The sequence below is a fragment of the Arvicanthis niloticus genome, chromosome 20 (genome assembly GCF_011762505.2).
Source record: "Arvicanthis niloticus isolate mArvNil1 chromosome 20, mArvNil1.pat.X, whole genome shotgun sequence".
NCBI classification, from domain to species: domain Eukaryota; kingdom Metazoa; phylum Chordata; class Mammalia; order Rodentia; family Muridae; genus Arvicanthis; species Arvicanthis niloticus.
Genome location: NC_047677.1, coordinates 48,128,051 through 48,149,568, shown reverse-complemented (window position 1 = coordinate 48,149,568; position 21,518 = coordinate 48,128,051). Strand labels below are relative to the sequence as shown.

The window sequence follows — 21,518 nt, the reverse complement described above, 5'->3', positions numbered from 1 at the left end:
CCCTGGGTAGGGGGCAGTGATCAGGCAGGCTCAGACGTGGCACTGCCATAGCTGGGTGAGGGAAGACATTTCAAAGCACTGGGTGACACCTGTAAATGGGCTAAGTGGGTGATGGAAGGTCCCGAGGACCCAAAAGCTTAGGGACAGGCTGACTGGCAAGTGACACGGAAGGAGAAATGGAGAGTTGCGGGTTAGAGTTCAGAGGGATGGTCCTGTTCTCTCTCCCTTGCTGAGTCTTGTCCCCAGGACTGGCCCACCTCTCTGTCTTGGGTCTCCTTACCATCATCCATCCCCCCAAGGAGCCAGGACCTGCCCTACATAACCTCCCTGGAGCCTAAACACATCCAGTGACCCAAAAATGGAGAGGGGGGCCAGTGAGAGGCCAGAGAAGAGGGAGGAGACAGCAGGAAAAAGGGCCCTGCCGCCCAAATATTAGCCCTCCCTCCAAGGTCTGGGGTCCTTGGCGTGGGTGGCCGACTAGGCTCCTGCATTTTCCTCTTGAGTTGGAGGTGGTGGTCTCAGAGATCCTTGCGTGTGTGCGTGCGTGCGTGTGTGTGTGTGTGTGTGTGTGTGTGTGTGTGTGTAGGTGAGGGGGGCGGGAGTCCAGTATCTGGGCCCTTCCTAGGGTCTGAGTTACCTGTTGTTTCAGGTAATTGAACCCCGCGATCAGCAACCCAGATCTTTCAGATGTCATGTGTTTTAGATATCTGTGTGGTCATCTTCATCTTTGGGTCAGCCTAATGTCTCCTCCCTTACCCCCAAGTTTGCAGGTTCTTTGAGAGATGAATGTGGGATTTCTTATCTCCAGCTAGATTCTAACATATAATTCTGGCCTGGGGCTCTTTCTAATACTGGCTTCATCTTTTTCTTTGGGTCTAGGTCTCCGTTTTGGTTCCCCCAGACTACCAGTCCAGGGTTTGAATAAGATTAACGTGGGTCTGGAGAACCTGACCCATGACTCCTTTAATTTTTGGGGTGGGGGGCTCTGAGCTCAGAGGTCTCTTTCCTTCTAGATTTGGGTCTGTGAGACCCAATTTGTTGAGTATGGAGTGAGGGTTGACGTGGTGAAGTATCTTTCTCTGGGTCTGGGGTCTGTGTCAGGGTCTTGGGTCAGCTTCTTCAGGACTGCCCTCTGTAGTGTGTATGAGTCGGGGGTCGGTCGCTCTCCCTTTTTCCGGGTCTCCCTGAGTAGGGGTGGGGGCTGCAGTCTCTCCCTCCTCCTCCTGCTCTCTCCTCTCTAGCTCGCTTCCCCCGCCCCCCCTCTCTCTCTGCTGCCGCTGCTGCCGTTGGCTCTTATTCTCCTCCTCCTCCTCCTCTCTCCTCCTCTCTGCTCCTCTCCGCTCCTCTCTCCTCCTCTCTCCTCCTCCTCCTCCTCCTCCTCCACCTCCTCCTTCTCCCCCTTTCTCTCCCCCTCTTTCTCTCTTCTTTTTTCTCCCCCGTCCCCCCGCCCCCTCCCCCTCAGGCCTGATGAGCAGGTCTCGAGCCTCCATCCATCGGGGGAGCATCCCCGCGATGTCCTATGCCCCCTTCAGAGGTACGGTGATGGTAAGGGTAGGGGAGGGCCAAATGGGGGGGCAAGAGGGGGAGGGGCAGGGGGCGGGGGAGGGCCGGGGCTACGGAGGGGAAAGATCGGCTCAAATGGAGGGAGAGGGGAGGGCTGGGAAGGCAGAGGTGGGAACAGTGGGAAAGGAGGGATTATAGGCACAGGGGTAGGTGAGGGATAGAGGGGCTGGGACACGGGCCTTGAAGGGGGCTGAGGGGAAGATGATGGTGGGAAAAGCGCGTCAGAAAGGGATGGGAAGGGAGGACTGAGTTTGGGGAAAGGCTGCAGAAATGGTTTGGGTTCGGGAGCTGAGTGAGGAAGAAATTACCAAGGAAATAGAGGCACGGTCTTAGGAAAGGGTAGACGGGGAATTGAAAACACAGGCGGCGGGAGAGACCAAGAAGGTGGGAAGGGAATTTGGTGAGGGGCTCAGGGTGGTAGGACTTAGGAAGAGAGGGGGATGGAGGGAGGGAAGGGGCCAGATGGAGAAAGAGGGTGGCAGTGGGGGGGTGGGGGTCCAGATGGAGGGAAGAGAGGAGAGAGAGAAAGGGTTGGGGGAGGGGACACCAGAGAAGGGGGAGGATCAAGTGTTTTTTTTGGGTTGGGTGGGGGGAGATGCAAGTAAGATTGAGGGATGGGAGCAGGGGCCAGGTAAAAATCCTGAGGGTGACTAGCTCTCATTAGAATTCTTGAGAAGTGAGATGCAATCCCTGGGTCTCTTCTGCTTTCCTCACTTAATCGCTTTGACCCCTTCCCCCACCCCACCTCCTCTTTCCAGCCCCCCTCCCTGCCTCTGCCGTCCATCACTTATATCTTTCCCCCCATATGGTGTCCGTTTCTTATATGAGTCCCCCTTCTGTTCTTCCCCTGTATTGGTCCCTATTTCATATCTCTTCTCTCTCCCTCCCACTCTTCTAATAACTACCTTAGTACACCACTGTTGCTCCTGGGTCCCACGTCCCAGTGCCCTGTGGGGTCTCTCTCACCCCCTCTGCCCCATGGCTGAAACCCCTGGTCCATTCCCTTGCCTCAAGCATCACCACCGTCTTTACTTCCTTTTCTCTTAGGTCCACGCTGTCACTTGTCCCTCAGCTCAGCCTCTGTTTCCTACCCCACTTCCCATCTTGTCACATGGCCTGTGCTTATCTCCTTATCCCCCAGCCTAGTGATTCCTCTCTCATCCCCTCTGCTTCCTGGGGTGATGGAGATCTGGGGGGTACCAAAACATGGGTGTTGATGGTTGGAACAGGGCTCGAAGGAATCACGATCTTGGACTCTTGTGGAACTTCTCATTCCAGTAAAAATTTCCCATTTCCCCTTTCCTCTTCCGTGGCCCACTGCCTCCTCAGATCCTTGACATTCTTAACTATAGACTCTGTGTGTGTGTGTGTGTGTGTGTGTGTGTGTGTGTGTGTGTGTGTGTGTAGTTGTACCTAAGCTAAGGTTCCCCGTGTCTCTTTTCTGTTCCCAGTAGAACAGTGTCCCTTGAGGTCTAACCTGCTTGCCCCAGCTGCAGCCTGGAGCAGCCCCTCTGTTGTGTTTTGGTTATATGATCCAGCATGTGTTGAGCTGTCCTAGGCCTCAGGTGTCTGTGATCTAAGTTATGGGTGCTGGCTGTTGCCACTGCTGTGCCGGGACTTTAAATCCTAGTGGGTTTTGTTGTTTGTGGTGGTGGTGGTGATTTTGGGGTTTTTTTTGTTTTGTTTTTTTTTGTTTTTTTTGTTTTTTTTTTTTTGTTTTTTTTGTTTTTTTGTGGTGGTGGTTATTGTTTGTTTTGTTTTTTCCCTACCACTGACCTATAATGAGTGGCCCTATCGGCCTTCCTTGATGCTGACAGAATACGAGAGTCTCCAAGAAAGCATCGAGACATGACATTCTGAAAGCTCTGTGAGGTCTAGACACAATTCCCAGGTGTTCATCTTTCTGTCTGACTTGCAGTTTGGGTTAATTTGAGGGATATGGCCACCATCCATAAGGGGATGGAGTTTCCTAGGTTAGTTCTTCTAGGGGCTGGAAGGAAACTCAAAGGCCAGTTCTCCTGAAATGTGCCCAAGTTAATTACCCCACACAGGTGACAGGATTTGTCTTCCTGTGAACATTCTCCAACTGATCTCTTAAGCCTAGTTTTATCACTTCGATGTCACCAATCTAACTTTTCTGACTTCCCTTCACTGTGTCCCCATAGATGGTATGTGGCAACGGTGCTAGCAAGACAGCAAGGGCGGAGCAGGGAGACCCTTGGGCACCTGAGCGTGCACACTGGTGTCCCATTGCAGGAAGACCCTTGGGCACCTGAGCATGCACACTGGGGTCCCATTGCAGGGAGACCCTTGGGCACCTGAGCGTGCACACTGGGGTCCCATTGCAGGGAGACCCTTGGGCACCTGAGCGTGCACACTGGGGTCCCATTGCAGGGAGACCCTTGGGCACCTGATCATGCACACTGGGGTCCCATTTTTTTTCTCCTGAAAATTTGCCCACCTTCAGATCTCATCTTGGGAAGCTCCTCTGTCATCAGGCTAGGCTATTCCACTCTTTCCTCCCTCTCTCCTAAGTTCTTCACTATGCCCAGTGACAGCCAGGTGTGGCTGTCAACCTGTAGAATTGGCTTCTGTCCTAGCTATGAAGATCAGGTGGGGAGAGGTGGGTTGACTCTTGACTCCTGCACATGCTGTGGACAGAAAGGCCAGTCCAGTCTCTGGTCATCCCTGCAGTGTACTTACCTCCTCCCCCACTCTGATCCCTGGACAGCCAGATGCTAAGAAGAGCTACCTTCTCCCTGGTAACGTTTCCCAAAGGCCAACCAGGGTAGGAGTAGGTAATTAAGGGGGGAAGAGAGGGGAGGCCTCACGCCTCTGTGAGCATGTCAGCCCCCCTCCTCTCTTCAAAATGTTTACTTTTCAGAATCTCATGACTCAAATATTCTTCAACACACCATCTTCTTTCCCACAGCCAGGTACCTCACATTCTTCTAAATGTGTGAGGCCACACTTATTGTAGGCAACTTAATGCCCTTCCTCTCTGCGCCTTCTGCCAGTTCCATAAATCTCATCCCTCAACACTAGTGAATGGGCAGAGTTCTCCCCCTCTCCTGCCCCCAGTAAAGTCCCTCTCTGTCATGAGATGAATTCCCATCTTTGGAGCCATGCCCAATCCCTTCCTGGAGTCTCCTATGATGCAGCTCAGTGTGAAGGACCATCTTCTGATCCTTTAAAAACCACCAGGCACTTCACACCCAAGACCCCTTCTTCCTCTTTACAGACTCTCCTTCCCACTTTAGGCTTCTACACCCAAAGTATAGACCCTCCCTCACTGTCTGTGTGTCTCTGTCCCCCAGATGTACGGGGACCCCCTCTGCACCGAACCCAATACGTTCATTCCCCGTATGACCGTCCTGGTTGGAACCCTCGGTTCTGCATCATCTCGGGGAACCAGCTACTCATGCTGGACGAAGACGAGGTGAGCGGGCTGAGGAGGAGCTGGGCAGAGCGGGGACCGTGGACAGGGTGATGGGGAGAGTCCCAAGAACAGGAAGGAAGGGAGACAGGAGGTGGGAGGAGAGCGGCCACTGGGGTTGTTGTATACAGCCAGAGTATTAAGAAGAAGATAGCTAGCCCTTCTTTGACTTTCACTAGAAGGTCTTTGAGTCCATTGGCAGTGCTGTGGAGGTTCCAAAGATTTGAGGGTGCCTCCTGGTTTCACCCTATTGATATTGTGGGAGAAGGAGAGTGAGGAGGAACTTGAAGCAAGTGAGGTAGAGGCCTTCCTCCAAAGCCCCAAAGCCGTCCTCAGCTTTCTCCTCCCTGCCTCTCCCGGTTCCTCATGACAGGGCACAGGGCAGGCAAAGACTGGGTGATCCTGAGGAAAGGCAGGGGAAGTGGGAGCGGCCGAGGGACTGACAGGACAGGTCAGGGCTCCTTGGATCTTGGCCTGAATGAGAACGGAAATGGAGCTTCAGATCAGGTTTACTTCCGCCTCTACAGGGCAGGTTGGGTTTCAGGAAGGGCACAGAGGGAGAAGAGGCCTGAGGAGGCAGGTGACGGAGTGTGGGGAGCTGCGTGCAGGAGCAGGACTTGGACCGGCCAGAGTAAGGAGGTGGTTAGTGGTCATGTAAGGTCTAGGAGTCCAAGGGGTGTGGGTTCCATAGTAGGAATGGGCCCGATTCTGAGGCCCCCACTGTGATTTGGGAGCCCCGGGAGAGGAAATGAGAGTTGTGTAAACACTGTGGTGGCTGGAACTGGCTTTAGGGCTAACCAGGGCAGGTGACAGTGTGGACAGAGAATGTCCAGATGATGACGTAGAAGTGTCTGACAGGGAGCAGAGCGTGGTGACTGGCTACAGGTGCTGTGGCCGGGTGGACCTGGTTGCGGTACCAGAAGGCATTTGAGTGATTTGCTGTTGGTCATCAGCCTTGACCAAGGGTTTGAAGTCCAATGGGTGGTCTGGGAAAAAGAGCCAACATGAGCCTAGCGAGCGGGAGCCAGTGCAGCAGTGACAAGGAAGGCCCAACAGGAATAGCCTGTCTGGTAGGAAGGTGGCAGTGGGAAGGCAAGGATGGAGCTGGAAGAGTGGAGGCCTTGGGAGGTGGGACTGGGTGGATGGTGGGGTTGGGGCCTCGTGGGTGGGAGTCTAGCTTCTGGTAGGGGTGGAAGTCAGGATGATGACTCCCAGGGGGAGCAGAGGTGAGGCCTAGGGAAAGGTAGGGCTGAGGGGGAGAGGGTAAAGGAGGGAGATGAAAAGGGGGGAGGTGACCAGGCTCTCTTGGGGGAGGGGAGGTTGGGTCTCAGTCTGGCCGCAAGCCGGGCTGTGGGAGGGAGACAAGCTGTGGAACTGATTATAAATGCAGCTGTGACAGGCTTGAGGGAGAGAAGGGGGCGAGGAAGGTAGGAGGTTGGGAGGGAAGCAGAAAGAATGGACGAACTGAAGGTCACGGGGAAACCAGACTCAGGAGGTAGCTGACTCCTGTGGATTTGCGGGAAGCGCTGAGTGGGGTTTGGGAAAATCCTCTAGACTTTCTAGAAATGGAGGGAGAGCAGGGAACGAGAAGCCCCCTCACCAGGGCCAAGGGAAGTGGGCAGGGATGGAAGGGGCAGGTGGGCTGGCAAGGGGCCGGCCTTCCATGGAAGGGGAGAGGAGGGACGGCGCAGGCCCGTGGGGTCTGACACACTCCCCAATCCCCTAGATACACCCCCTTCTGATCCGCGACCGGAGGAGCGAGTCCAGCCGAAACAAACTGCTGAGACGCACCGTCTCTGTGCCAGTGGAGGGGCGGCCCCACGGCGAGCATGGTACGGCGGCCGAGCAGGCTCGTGCCCCGGACAGTCGCGGGGAGCGGGCGGGGGCGGAGAGCAGCCGTGATCCCGATCCCGAGGACAGGGCGCCCTCGTCCGTCTGGGCTGCGCGGGTACCGGGGCTGTTGGTGAGCGGCCCCGCCCACGTGTCCACACACTGCTTAGCTTAGCTCCCCCTTTCTTCTCCAGCAGTGAAGTTTGACTGTTTCCCTGGTGCTTGTAAAAATAATCTGCTTAGATCTTTAGTCTTCTGCCTGTGCTCCTGGCCCGCGCCCTCGCATCCTCCATCTGAGAACTTGCAGAGAATGACCTGGTCCCCGCCCTCCCCCAGACCCGTGTCGCGCTCCGCTCGCAAGCTCCCATCTTTTTCCAGATCTTCAGGCCTGTGGCCTTCCCTCCTTCTTCCCCCCTCAGTTGACTAGGTTTTCTACAGTCACTCCCTGCCTTCTTGTTTCTCCCCATTCTCATTTTCCATTCCCCTTTGATCCCCTGTGTTCCTCCCCTCTGCTCCGGGTGGAACTCTGTCAGACCCCCATCTCCGCACTGTCTCTCCAACTCTCTCCCTCTCTCCATCTGTCTCTTCCCCTTCCTCCTCCCTTCTGCCCCCCCACCCCCCTCTTTAGTCATTTAAAAAAAGATTTTTGTCTTCCTCTGAGAAGTTCGCTTAAAAGGTTTCCATGGGAACAGTGAGGGGAGATGAAGGCAGAGAACAGGGATCTGCAGCCAAGGTGCAGAGAGACGCCCTCAGTCCCCGGAAACCCCTTTGCCACTCACTGCCCAGTTCCTCAGCACTTCCCTTTCATGACCCCCCTCCAACCCCATGAGACCCCCTTTATCCCACCATCTCTTCCTCCCCAGGGTTACAGGCTTCCTTAGAAAACCAGGAGCCTGTGTTACCAGCCAGCTGCCTGCTGATAGGTCTATGGCTCACTGCCCTTGGGGGCCAGCTTCGGCACCCCAGGCCAGTGGTCAGGGATGTGTGTCATTGTCATGGAAACTGACACGAGGATGTCTGAGGCTAGCCAGGAGGCGGTGGTGAAGTGTGTATGGAGAATGGGTGATGTCTGTCTGCCGTGTCCATGTTGGGGCATGTTTTTTGTTTGTGCCGTGTGCACCCGTGTGCACTGGAATGGTAACATGCTCACTGAACGTGTTTGTCATGCGTCCTGCTGCTGGCCGCTCTGCCCACACAATTCTGTCTCCTTAGAGTCCTCAGAGTGCTGAGGCCTTTGGTGTGGGTCTCCTGTGTTTTGGGTGAAGTTAGGTGGCCTGTGAAGGTTACAGTGTTGGGTCCTAGGAAAGGCTGAGAATGGTTTTGGAGATATATGTGTGTATATATATAGTTTGGGGGCAGGGTTTATTAGAAGTTAGTAGGTGGTAAACGTTTGGAATCTTCGGAGGGAAATAGAATGTGTAGAGGGCATGGACGATGTGCAGGGGACATAAAGGGTTTTGGGACTTTGGGGGTTCCACTCTGCAAAGGTCTTTGCTGAGGCTGTGGACGCTCCAGCCCGGGAGAGGTCGCCGGACCTTTGAGGGCATTGGAATCCAGGGCTCCTCCTCTGCTGGGTGGAGCTGCAAACCCTCACTCCCTTCAAGGGTTTCTCGCTCTCTCTTCTCTCTCTCTCTCTTTTTGGGGGTGGGGGTCCTGTTCACGAGGCGACGATGGGAGGCCTTGTTGGTTTTGGGGGTCCCTCTGTCCCCCTCCCCCGTCTCTCTCGAGCTGTCTCCGGGCGACGGGGCTCGTGACAGAGGCGGCCACGGCAGCAGCGGTCGCCTAGCAACGGCGGCGGGGCCCGGGCAACGGCGGCAGCGGCGGGAGCGGCGGCGGAGGGAGCCGTTCCCGCGGCTGTCACCGCGCGGCCGTTCAGGCCGTCCCGGGCCCCGCCACCGCCCCACCGCGTCGGGAGGCGCGAGCTGGGCCGCCGCCCCCTCTCCCTCCGCACCCGCCCCTCCCCCGCGCAGACCGGGCCCCTCCCCCATCGGGGACACCCTCGACCCCCCGGGGGGCGGTGCGAGGTAAGGGCGGGGCCGGGCGGACGAAGCGCGCGCGTGGGGGGCCGCGCGCGTGGGGCGGGGGCGCGCGTGTGCGTGGGCACGGAAGGGGGCTGGGGAGGCCGCGGTGGCGGCGGCGGCGGCGGCGGCAGCTGCTCCCTCCGCATGTTCTCGCTGCATCTTCCGAGTGGGGGGAGTTATGGTAACCGGAGGGGGGGCAGTAGAGGTCGGGAGGGAGGGGGTCTGGGCAGCTTCCTGCTCTGACCGCGCGTGTGGGGGCGGCTGGTGTGAGGGGGTCTTGGAGCCCTACTGGAGGGCCAGCCCTGGTTTTTGCGTGTGTGATCTTGACCGTGGTTGTGCCCCTATGTGTCGGTGCATGTGCACATGGGGCCCAGTTCCTCTTGCACACGTGTACCGAGCACTGTACAGGTATGTCCTGTCTTGCCCCACCTCTGCCAGTTTACAGCCTGAGGGCCTGTGGGGCTAGCCACCGGTTTACGGGGCAGTCTGTGGCCATACTAATCCATGTCACCTCTGACCCTGAGCGTGCATGTCCCCGGTTGTGGCCGATGTATAGGAATGTGTGGCTGGCCAAATGAGAATTTTCAGTGTCCCTGGTGGCAGGTGTGTGTCTTTGCATGTGTGTTCCAACACTGGCCTGAGAATCTGTGTCAGTCCCAGCATGGGTGTCCAGGGCGTGTCTGGATGTGGGTGGTGGTGGGGACAAAGTGTGTGAATGGGTCCTTGTGGTCCAACTGCATGAAACACCTTTGAACTAGGCAAGTGTGAGCCTCTCTGCCTGGTCCCTAGACCAGAGGACAGAAGCTTGAAGGGAAAGAGGTGAAGAGGAAAGTAGGGATGAGAGTCACCAAGAAGAGGAGGGCAAAGGGCAGGGAGAAGGAAGGCCTTGAGGATGGGATGCAGAGAGCCGAGCTGGACTTAGAGAAAGACAGCAGGGGACAGGGAAGTTGGGGGGCAGCCGAAGAGCCAGGTCTTTCTGTAAAGCAGTTTGAGATGGTGGAGAGGTAGATTCAGGAGAGCCTAGGTTGCCACAGTCTGTAGGGTCAGGCTTGCCTGGGGTGCAGGAGGCCATCCAGCCACAGAAGCTGGTTCCCAGTGAGGCCTGTCGCCACGGAGACTGCAGAGCATGCCCTCCCCTCAGTTTTTCTGTCCCTTCCCTAGCCCAGGTCCTCATCCTCCTCTGGCTCCCTCTCTCCCTGGCTCCCTCTGAGAGATGTCAGCTGGATATAGAGAAGAAAGGCTACAGGAAGGGTAGGAGAAATGTTTGTGGGTGATGTCAAGATTAGAGACATTGGAGAGGCGGAGTCCAAGCCCTTGCTTTGTGACTGTGTGTGTGTGTGTGTGTGTATACAGGGTGTGTACTGTGTGGGTGTATGCACAATGCCTATGTTACGGGTCTGTGTAGGTGGCTGTTATGTGTGTGCATGAGTGTATATATCATGCAGGGATGGGACATGGAGACCCAGCATGGCAGTGTATGCTTTTCAGGTTTGCTGTGTGTACATGGCTGTGTGCTTTTTTTCTGTGTATGTCACTGCAGGCAGCACTAATGACAGCATACCCCATGTTTCTGTAATTCTGCCCTTTTCTGTGCTTCTGTCTCCTTCTTGTGTCAGAGTCCTTGGGAGCATGTGTTGTGTGGCCTCCATGCACCTGTGACTTATTTTTGAGTTCCTGGCATTATGTGTCTTTCCTTCAGGAACTAATATGCAGAGCAATTAGCAGATCTCCCTCTGTGAATGCCGTTAGCTCCAAAAGAGAATTTCAATGGATTGAAACTTAAGGCCTTTATGCTTTTATTAGAGATGCTGGTGTGTGAAAATAATGGCTGACCTAGGTTCCCGGGATGAGAGTAAGGCAGCCACACCTGAGAAGTGCGGAGAGTCGGCTGAGGAGGGAGCAGGGCTCGGGGACAGAAGGCTCGTGAACACATTTGCCCTCGTTGTTTGTTTTGTTTGCTCTGTTTTCCTGGCAGCCATCACAGATGCTGCTGATTAGAGTCGTGGAACAGCTAGAAGGAAGCTGGGAGTGGGGAGGAGGGAGCCATCCTGTCCCAAGCCAGCGAATGTGGCCGTACTGCTAATGTCAATTACTAGTGTCTGTGCTTTACAAGTGTGGTGCTCTCTTTATCATGATGTGTGGACACACGGTGCAGGGGTGGCCCATGGGACCACAGTATACTTAAACATGTGTCTCGGGCCTTAGACTGACATGCTCCTGCCTGTGGGACATGACTTGTCATAGGGTCACCTGTCCATTATGTAGTGTACTGCCCACATGACAGCTGCATAGTCCACACCAACAGTTCCCATGTGGCTGTCTGAGTTCAAGTATGTGTACCCCGTGGCGGTGCTCACAGATGTCTAGGCATGGGGTGTGTGGGCCTGGGGTCCCCATGCTCAAGGCTGTCTGTATGTGGGGTGTGGGCCGGGTCCCCATGCTCAAGGCTGTCTGTATGTCTCCGAAGCACACAGTTTCCTATTATTTCTCCTAATGCGGCCGTGCTATACATGGCTCCCCACTGCTTGGTGTATTTTCGTGCTCTACGCATGATCCCTGGGAGACTGAGAGGGTTCTCGTGTCTTGGGATCCAGACTTGCTTGTGTGTGCAAATCTGAGTCTGTCCATAAAAGGAGCAGGCAAAGGACTGGCAGGCTCTGAGGCAGTGGGCAGCCTGGAAGCAGACATGAAAATGTAGTGGGGCTTTCGCTGTTCTCTAGTGGAACCTAGCGGGTTAACAAGCAGTTCTTCCGGTGGCCCCCCCCCCCCAGCCTGTAGCTTCTTGTTGCCATGGCGATGGTGGCCCCGCCCCTGATGCAGCACCAGCCCCCCCATTGGCTGCAGTGGTGACTGTGGGGCTGAGGGGGGAGCCCAGGCCTGGGCAGCCATTCTGGAGCTGGAGCCGGAGCTTGGCATCCCCCCACTTTGATTCTCCTTCAGCCCTTCAGCCCCTCCAAATTCCCTAGCAGCGGACCTTCCTTCGGCTCCCTTCCGCTAAACTCCAGTGCCTTGGATTCTTGGCAGGCTGAGCTTCATCTGCATTCACCTCCCCCCCCCCTCGCCAGTCTTTACTTGGGAGTCCCCAGAATCCCACTGCCCTTCCTCCCCACTCCCCTGCATTCTTTTCTTCTCCTCTTCAACCATTCACTAGCACTGCAGTGCACGTGGAACCGGCTCCTTCTCCCCCGCTCCCCATCCGTCTCTTCCTCGGGTCTTCTGTTCCCCTCCACTCAGCACAGATCTCTTCTGAGACCTCCCCCTCCAGTCCTGGGAGGGGGTCATGGGAGGCAGCCCCGGACCTCCAGACAGACAGGGCCTCGGGGAGGATGTGCCTAGCTGGGAAAAGAGGAAAGCCCATCCATGGGCAATGACCGTTAAACCTTTTCCCCCCAAGAAAGCCCCTTCTCTTGGGTGGGGGACAGGCAACTGAGCCTTCCTGGGCCGTGGGTCGTCTTCACGAGGGAGGTTTTACTGACCCTCCTGACTATGCCCCCCTGCTGACTGCCTGTCCCAGTCATGGGCTTAAGGCCTCCCACCCCAACCCCGTCAGGGGGCTCCGGCTCAGGTTCCTTGCCCCCTCCTTCCCACCGCCAGCCTCTCCGCCGCCGCTGCTCTTCTTGCTGCTTTCCGGGGGGTAGGTGAGGCCGGTGCTGAGGGACCGAGGGTGGTGGCTGATACACTGGCCCAGGGTGGAAACTGGGACTAACAGTTCCACAGCCCCTTCCCCAACTTTCCTTCGGGCCCTTTCATCCTCTCCAGAATACCACTTGGGTCGCTCGAGGAGGAAGAGTGTCCCAGGGGGGAAACAGTACAGCATGGAGGCCGCCCCCGCTGCACCCTTCCGGCCCTCGGTGAGTGAATGCAAGTGTCTGCCAGATGTGGCTCGGCCTGGCCCCATCTCTTCCAGCCCCAGCTGCAGCCCCAGGATTCTGAGAAAGAGGGCCAAGGAAGCGAGTGCATGTATCCCTACCTCTTTGGTTTACCCCTTCTTGGCTCTGCCCCCTGCTTCTTGGCCCAGCCCTCCCACCGTTTCCAAGCTAGTATATGTGTTTGTGTGTCTGCTCACATCATACAGCACCCGTGGGAGCAAGGAAGACAAACTGGGGTCAGGGCTCCTGTCCCCTTTCCTCTACTCCATGTTCCCCCAGGGATGGATTCCCTGCCAGCTGAGGGTGTCTAGGAAGACTCTGAGCTGCCCCAGTCACCCCCATTCCATTTGCTCCCCAGCAAGGCTTCCTGAGCCGGAGGTTAAAAAGCTCTATCAAACGTACCAAGTCACAACCCAAACTTGACCGGACCAGTAGCTTTCGACAGATCCTGCCTCGATTCCGAAGTGCTGACCATGACCGGTAGGTAGTGGGCCTGAAAGGAGATGGGCGCCGAGTGCGGTGGGGGCTCCCTGAGAGCAAAGGTTCACAGGCTCCTGTTGGTTGGGGTGCAAGAGGTATCAGAGAGGAGCGGGCCTCAGCTGTGGGTAGCAGGAAAGAGGAGGTGACAAGGGAGGACCTGCTGAGGCACGGAGGGAGGTGAAGGTGAAGCCAAGGAGAGCAGGGCAGGAGGTGGAAGGAAGGGTGGGCTCCTGCCCCAGGTAGGGCAGAACAGCTTGTTGAGAAGGAGCCAAAGGGCCCAGGTGAGAGGTGAAGCAGGAAGGGCAGGGGTTAAGGGAGCAGGCTGGACCGGGAGGGGTAGGGAGCTGGTGCAGCATGGCCAGTGGGGGGCAATAGAACAATAGCACAGGAGTATCTGGTATGCAGGTAGCAGAGTGAGGGCAAAGGCTGGGTTAATCCAGGGCCTGAGGAATGAGGAAGGAGACCTGGCTGCTTGCCTTTCTCCTTCTCTGGGCTTCCCCTAGTCCAGTCTCTCCCTGGAGAGAGTCTGTCCTTTTCTCTTGCGTCTGGCAGTCCTAGGGACTGAGCAGGGTAGAAAGGTTGGGATCAGGTGAGTCACACCTTTCCCTGCCCCCTTCCAAGTAACCAGTGCTGGATTTGGGACTGGAGGGGGGGGGGTGAGGGCATGGTATTCCTGGCCGCGGGGGCGGGGGGCCGGGGGAGCGTGGTGCTGACGGCAGCCAGAGCCTGTGATGACGGGGCTGCTATAAATAACTCCATGGAGGCTCCCACACCGAGCTCCCCCCTGCTTCCCCAGGCTCTCCATCTCGTCCCCTGCCCATTTCCACATGGCTTGCTATCCTTTCTCCCCTGGCTCAGTGGTACCTCAGCCCGGCTTACCCCAGGCTCCCGCGCAGCGCTGTCCTCCCTCCGCACAGTGCGCGCTCTTCCCTAGCCTTACTGGGCCTGCTTTTGCCTCCTGCTTGCTGTTCTGCCTCCTCCTCCTCCCAAGCCTGTTCTCCAGCCTCTGACCTTTATTCTGCCCATCCTGCCCCCTTGTTCTCCTGGGCCTTTCTCTCTCTCTCCCCTTGTTGTACTAAAAACTCACTTCATTTATAGTTTGAATCATAAAATGTTTATTAGGTACTAACTGTGTCCCAGGTCCAAACCAGACGTTACTATATTTCCTCTGTGACTTGAGTCTTTGCTTCCAATTTTTCCCTTTACATTGAGATTCTGCTTTCTAGAGTCACCTAGACATGTTCTGGCCATTTTGGTTTTTTTCCTTTCCTTTCCTTTCCTTTTTCTTTCTTTCTCTTTCTTTCTTTCTTTCTTTCTTTCTTTCTTTCTTTCTTTCTTTTCAGTTGTTTTGTTTTCAACATGGTTTGCTTCTGTTTTTAAAGACAAGGTCTCACTATGTGGCCCTGGCTAGCCTGAGACCTGCTATGTAGACCAGGCTGGCCTCAGACTTAACAGGGGTCTACCAGTCTGTGCCTCCTACGTGCTGGGATTAAAGGTCCGTGTTACTCTGCCCATCGATTCTGAGTTATTTCTAGGTATCCTGAGGCTGAGCTGATGCAGATAAGGCTCTTGAAGGGCTTTGGTTCCCCTGTACCTCCCACGTCCACAGGAGGGACCTGGGCTTCCTCCTGCCATGTTCTATGCAAAGGACTGAGGCTTTTCTCTGGTGAGGCAGAGTCCTTAGTGAGGAGAGGGCCTTCCCTGAGTTTCTGAACCCTGTGCTGCCAGGGCCCGGCTGATGCAGAGCTTCAAGGAGTCCCACTCCCATGAGTCCCTGCTGAGTCCCAGCAGTGCTGCTGAGGCCCTGGAGCTGAACCTGGATGAAGACTCCATTATCAAGCCAGTACACAGCTCCATCCTGGGCCAGGAGTTCTGCTTCGAGGTAGCGGCCTTTGTGCTGCAGTGGGCTGAGGGCAGGGATGCAGGAGGGTAGGGCCCCAGGGCCTGGAGTAAGTGCACATGTGGAGATGTCAGGGGAACAGGGCTGGGACTAGGGAGGACAGGGAGGACGCCGTGTGGTCCCCAGCCTCTAGGAAGTACCCTCTTTGTCCACACTCCTCTCCAGGTAACAACATCGTCTGGAACAAAATGCTTTGCCTGTCGGTCTGCAGCGGAAAGGGACAAATGGATTGAGAATCTACAGAGAGCTGTAAAACCCAACAAGGTACTGGGGAGGAAGGGAAAACAGGAGGCGGGGCCTCATGGGCTAAAGGAGGGGCCAGGGTGATCCCCCCCCCCAACTGCTACCTTGCCTCATGCTCTGCTTCCTTAACGGTGAAAGCCATGGAACTAGGGAGCCCACAGTGCTTGTCGGGCTTGTTGTGAAGGCTTCACTCACACCTAACAGGTTACCCAGACGCACCCACAGTGCTTTGTGAACCCTGGGTCTCCTTATAAAGTCTACCAAGTCTGGTTAAGGTGACCGGTCTGGACTTGGTGACCTCAGGGTCCCCTTGACAGAGTCCTATGCATCTGTGCTCCAACAAAGACTTAAGTTCCCAGAGAAGAAGCCACCACTCTCTCAGCCAGTCTGATTCCAGTCTGTAGCAGGCTCACTGTCCTGACCATCCTTCTCTTTTTCCCCAGGGCCATTATTAGAAAATCCCACCTAAAATGCTAGACACAGTGTGAACCACATAGGGTCCAAGTACCACACTGCTTCCAACACACTGCAGCACTTGTGACTCTCTATCACCAGGAGCTTGGGTCCTCCTCAAACCCACCCTATACTTAACCCAAGTATTATTTTGTTTTGCAACATCTGAGTTGCAAAACAAACAAGTTTCTGTGGGACTTTCTCATTTGCATCTCTGAGGCCTTCCTTACTTGAAAACAACAACAACAACAAAACGTTGCTGGGCATGGTGACACAGGCCTTTAATCCCAGCACAGAAGCAGGTGGATCTCTGTGAGTTCCAGTCCAGTGTGAGTTCCAGGGCAGTCAGAGCTATGTGGATCTATCTCGTTTCAAAAAACCAAAAGTAAATAACATAAAAACTTGCATATTTATTTATTTGGGGGAGGGGGGGAATGTCACAGTGCACACATAGAGGCCAGAGCATGACTTTCTGGAACGTTCTGGACTTGGTTCTTTTCCTTCAACTCTGTTGTAGGTCCCGGCACTCATACTCATGCTTGGCACCTTCATCAAGGAAGCCATCTTGTTGGCCCCCTCAACGCTCTTGACTTGTTACTTAAGCGTTTCCCAGCATTAGTTCTGTAGGAGCCGCTCCTCTCTGTTAGCTTTCAGGGCTGCTGTAAAAACGTCACCATGAACCAAGCCAGCCAAAGCCATTCTCTGACAGGTCAGGGGTCTGAAGTCCAATATGAGCAGGGCCATGTCAGTTCTGAAGCTGCTGCCCCAGCCCTTCCCTCTTCTCATGGCTCGCTTCCTTCTGTGTCTCCATGTGATAAAGCCCACAACCGCTGGATTGAGAGATGACATTAATCAAGTATGCCCTTGTCCTAGTTGACGTCCACCAGGACACTGTTTCCGAATGAAACCACACTCAGAGTCTAGACAGACAATAATTTGAGGTCATCGCTAGATTTAGTGGTGCACGTACTTTCAGTTCTCAGGTCCATGTGCTCATTTGAGGCCAGCCTAGGCTATCTAGTGAGATTATCTCAGAAACCAAAAGCCGGGTAAGATAGAATTCTGGGAGTAGTGAACACTCTTCAAGCCCAGTATACTTACTGCTCACCTTCAGCCACCATCTTGATCCTGTGTGCTCACTGTCCTTCTGGTGTGTCTGTCTTCACTGTCTGCCCCCAACCCCCCAACTTCCTCTTGCCAGGACAACAGCCGCCGGGTAGATAATGTGTTGAAGCTATGGATCATAGAGGCTCGAGAGCTGCCCCCCAAGAAGCGCTATTACTGCGAGCTGTGCCTGGATGACATGCTGTATGCTCGGACCACCTCTAAGCCCCGCTCAGCCTCTGGAGACACCGTCTTTTGGGGCGAGCACTTCGAGTTTAATAACCTGCCTGCTGTCCGGGCCCTGCGGCTACATCTATACCGTGACTCAGACAAAAAGCGGAAGAAGGACAAGGCGGGCTACGTTGGCCTGGTGACTGTTCCGGTGGCCACTCTGGCTGGGCGCCACTTCACAGAGCAGTGGTACCCCGTGACCTTGCCAACAGGCAGTGGGGGCTCTGGGGGTATGGGCTCAGGGGGAGGAGGGGGGTCAGGGGGTGGCTCAGGGGGAAAAGGGAAAGGAGGTTGTCCTGCCGTGCGGCTGAAAGCCCGTTACCAGACCATGAGTATCCTGCCCATGGAGCTGTACAAGGAGTTTGCCGAGTATGTGACCAACCATTACCGCATGCTGTGTGCAGTGCTGGAGCCTGCCTTGAATGTCAAGGGCAAGGAGGAAGTTGCCAGTGCACTGGTTCATATCCTACAGAGCACAGGCAAGGCCAAGGTGAGCACTGAGCCCCCAGGGAAAGCGGGTTTGAGAGCAGGAGAGCGGGCACCAGCCTGTAGGCAGTGACGAGAGAATGACCTCCTGAAGCTGGACTCTGCAGACCTGACCCTTAGGTTTCCTGCGTTCCAGGACTTCCTTTCAGACATGGCCATGTCAGAGGTAGACCGGTTCATGGAGCGGGAACACCTCATATTCCGCGAGAACACGCTCGCCACTAAAGCCATAGAAGAGTATATGAGACTGATTGGCCAGAAATACCTCAAGGATGCCATTGGTACTTCAGGCCAATGAACCTCCCTGTGCCCACCCTACCACCCTAAACCTGGCTGCCCACACCCCACATCCACCTTCCTCAGAGTCCCAGGACCCCAGCCTCCAACCATCTGATTCTGCCATTCCTCCAACCCAGGGAGCCCCTGTCCCTGCCCTTGGAAAGTGTGACCGCTCCCTGTTGTACACCCTCCCAGGGGAGTTCATCCGTGCTCTGTATGAGTCTGAGGAGAACTGTGAAGTCGACCCCATCAAGTGCACAGCGTCCAGTCTGGCAGAGCACCAGGCCAACCTGCGGATGTGCTGTGAGTTGGCCCTGTGCAAGGTGGTCAACTCCCATTGGTGAGACTGGGAACGCTGGGCTGGGGGGCCAGGGTTGGGCAGTTGTGTGTCCATCTGTTCATCCATCTGTCCATCCTCAGAGGACTGAGCATCAGTACAGGCAAAGCATTTTCTGGGGTGTCGTAGAACACAGAGAGGAGAATGAGGGCTGGTTTCGGACCTCATATGGCCTCTAACCAAAATGAGTAGGGACACATGAGATGCACAGAGCCACAGAGCCATGATGACATGTGTTAAGGGAGGGTCCCTTGGGCAACATCAAGTCAGAGACGACAAAGCCATGACGAGGTGCCCAGGGCGGGGCTGTGAGGACCACCGGGCTCAGGGGCTGGTATCTGTACACAGTAGGCAAAGGACATTTCCAGGGCTGAGAGAGCACAGGTATGATGTGGGGGGCCTGGGAACTTCAGAGCATGGCTGGCAGTTGCTGCACATGGCGCTTGTGGAGGCAAGAGGACAGGGCTGTGCTTTGGGAATGAGAGACTCTGGAAGTGCAGGGCTCAGGAGTCTGCAGCTGTCAGAATGCTTTGGGGTAGCCTTAAAAGTGTTAGCACCAGGAGGAAGCCTGACAGACTGGCCCACGAGTCAGTGAGCTACATGGGGAGGGAAGGAAAGAAGTCCAGAGCATTGAAGGCCCTGGTTCAGGTGTGAGAACCAGATGCTGGGTCAAGGTGGAGTCAGAAAGCCTAGAAAGGGGCTGCTCAGGGTTGGCAGGAGGAAGGATCACAGGGCTTATGTGGGGAGTCAGGATGACTCAAGAGGTCATGAGACTGTAGTGCCTAGGAGACCCACAGCCTCATTGACAGAACCAGGGAAGTCAAGAGGAGGAGCCAGCTGGCAGTGTGTGGGCGATGGTGAGCTGCTTTACACTAGTCAAGTTTAAGGTGTCAGTGGGACACTGAAGTGGCACTGGGAGGCGGGGAAGAGCAAGCTGAGCCATTCCAGGGACTGGGGATCATGCCTGGAGCACGTCCATCCCCATTTCCCTGGAGTCCAGAAGAGTTGGGGGGTCCGAGCTCCCTGTACCTCAAGTGACCCTCCATCTCTCTCCCATCTCTGTCTCTTCCCTGGTGTCTGTTTTTCTTCTCCTCCTCTCCTTGTCTCTCTCACGCCCTCTGTCCTCTCCCACGTGTCTATCTCCCCTCACCCCTTCCCACCTCTCCATTTCTCTCTCCAGAACCTGTTCCCTCTACTGTGGCCCTCTTCTTCAGCAGCCTCCTGTCTTCCTCCTGCAGTCCCTCCCGGTCTTTCTCACCTGTCTCCACACCCTCACCTCCTACCACTCCCTCAGCATGTTCCCTGAAAGCTGAGGGTCTCTGGGGCTCAGTCCCGGTCTCTCTTTCTCTCTTTCTCTCTCTGTCTCCCCACCCCTTCCCCCCAGCGTGTTCCCGAGGGAGCTGAAGGAAGTGTTTGCATCATGGCGGCTACGCTGCGCAGAGCGGGGCCGGGAGGACATTGCTGACAGGCTGATCAGCGCCTCGCTCTTCCTGCGCTTCCTCTGCCCCGCCATTATGTCGCCCAGTCTGTTTGGGCTTATGCAGGAGTACCCAGATGAGCAGACCTCACGAACCCTCACCCTCATCGCCAAGGTCATCCAGAACCTGGCCAACTTTTCCAAGTGAGGGAAACTTCAGCAAGGGTGGGATGGCCGTGGGCTTCTGGAAGGGTCTCTTGAGTCACCAGAGCCTCTGTGCCCCTGGCCAGGTTTACCTCAAAGGAGGACTTCCTGGGCTTCATGAATGAGTTTCTGGAGCTGGAGTGGGGCTCTATGCAGCAGTTCTTGTACGAGATATCCAACCTGGACACCCTGACCAACAGCAGCAGCTTTGAGGGCTATATAGACCTGGGCCGCGAGCTCTCCACACTTCACGCCCTGCTCTGGGAGGTGCTGCCCCAGCTCAGCAAGGTCAGTAGATGTCCCCTTGTCCCATTCCCAGGTACTTCCAGAGGCACCTGGGCTGAGAGATTATTTCTACACAGAACTCCTGTCACCTTCCTATTCCCAGAAATGTTACCACCACTTCCAGTGCACTTCACAACCTCTACCCATGGCCTCTGAGGCCCTTTAGAACTGTGCACTTACTCATCAAGTGACAGACAGCCTTGTCCTTCCAGGAAGCCCTCCTGAAGCTGGGCCCACTGCCCCGGCTCCTCAATGACATCAGCACAGCCCTGAGGAACCCTAACATCCAAAGGCAGCCAAGCCGCCAGAGTGAACGGACTCGGTCTCAGCCCATGGTGCTGCGAGGGCCATCAGCCGAGATGCAGGGCTACATGATGCGGGACCTTAATAGGTGAGCACCCTGCTTCCACACGGCTATGCTCTGGGAGCCCGACCGCTCCTGGATGCTTCTTGCTGGGCCCTGTACGTATCTCTGTAGACCCCAGAAGGAAGAACGGAAAGCTCTTAGGGACAAGGGTAAGGATGCAGGCAGTGGGAGGCTGAGCTATTCACAGCCAGTGAGGGAGAGCTGCAGAGCCCAGAAGTACTGAGGCTCCTCGTCTCCAAGCTCGGGTGAGCCCAAAGGGCCCCTGCCACAGCTGGCTGACTTTGTTCCCCTGCCAAGCCACTGCTTGTCCTTAGGCTGTGGCTCAGCCATTTGGTACCAAAATCATCAGGTGTCTCTGAGAGACCTAAGCTCCCCAATTCCACCTTACCCTAGAGAGCTCTCCATGATCCAGCATTCAGAGAAGCAGCAGGTGGAGCGGAGTGGGCCCTGGAGCCCAGCATCCAGCTTGATGGGGGAGGGGAGGGAGGGTCTGGGCCTCAGCTCAGGATAGTGTCCTTCATCTTGTGATTACTCTGCTGTTCCTCACCCATGTCTGTGTCTTCGTCTGCAACACCATGCCCCTCCCACCATTCCCTCCACATCTGTCCATACCGCTCTCCTTCCCCCATCTGTGCCGCCCCTTTGCATCTCTCTCCAGCTCCATCGACCTTCAGTCCTTCATGGCTCGAGGCCTCAACAGGTGAGGGCTCCGTGCTCCCCACCCTTCTGTCCCGCTGCGCTGGCCACTGCCCGCCTCTGCTCCTGCCCTTCACAGTGCGCCTCATCTCCTCCACGCCCACCCAGACCAGCCCTCACTCCTCCTTCTCCAGGCCTTCTACCCTTCCTAGGCCTTGTCCCTTCCCCATCCTCCTGCCTGTCTCTCCAGGGCTGCCACCACCAGCTCAAAGCCCTCTCCCGTGGTCCCACTTCTCACCCAAGGCTAGCGCCAGCCCACAGGCTCGGGTGCTGGCCGTCTTGGCCTTACTCTGCCTGTGTCTCCTTCCTTCCAACAG

At 55.9% G+C, this 21,518-nt stretch overlaps 1 protein-coding gene across 20 annotated transcripts in view; it reads left to right on the top strand.

Annotated features, from left to right (window-relative positions):
• The first annotated feature begins 34 nt into the window (after window positions 1–34).
• Window positions 35–21,518, top strand: part of Syngap1 (synaptic Ras GTPase activating protein 1) — a 32,086-nt gene continuing 10,602 nt past the window's right edge. For 9 of the 20 annotated variants that reach the window (XR_013105258.1, XR_013105259.1, XR_013105260.1 and 6 more), the window contains exons 1-13: window positions 5,351–5,638; window positions 6,726–6,831; window positions 12,610–12,701; window positions 13,078–13,199; window positions 14,928–15,081; window positions 15,265–15,363; window positions 16,997–17,620; window positions 17,753–17,897; window positions 18,091–18,235; window positions 19,617–19,853; window positions 19,940–20,141; window positions 20,351–20,529; window positions 21,164–21,205. Coding sequence is in view for 17 of the 20 variants with exons in the window: in XM_076916571.1 (XP_076772686.1) it covers window positions 5,366–5,638; window positions 6,726–6,831; window positions 12,610–12,701; window positions 13,078–13,199; window positions 14,928–15,081; window positions 15,265–15,363; window positions 16,997–17,620; window positions 17,753–17,897; window positions 18,091–18,235; window positions 19,617–19,853; window positions 19,940–20,141; window positions 20,351–20,529; window positions 21,164–21,205 (2,420 nt within the window). In the remaining 3 variants the exon portion in view is untranslated. Of the gene's footprint in view, window positions 56–1,414; window positions 1,535–4,880; window positions 5,003–5,350; window positions 5,639–6,725; window positions 6,832–8,703; window positions 8,854–8,979; window positions 9,032–9,126; window positions 12,489–12,609; window positions 12,702–13,077; window positions 13,200–14,927; window positions 15,082–15,264; window positions 15,364–16,996; window positions 17,621–17,752; window positions 17,898–18,090; window positions 18,236–19,616; window positions 19,854–19,939; window positions 20,142–20,350; window positions 20,530–21,163; window positions 21,206–21,518 lie in introns of those variants that run through there. The other 11 variants (XM_034524301.2, XM_034524300.2, XM_076916578.1 and 8 more) reach the window with 10 other exon arrangements.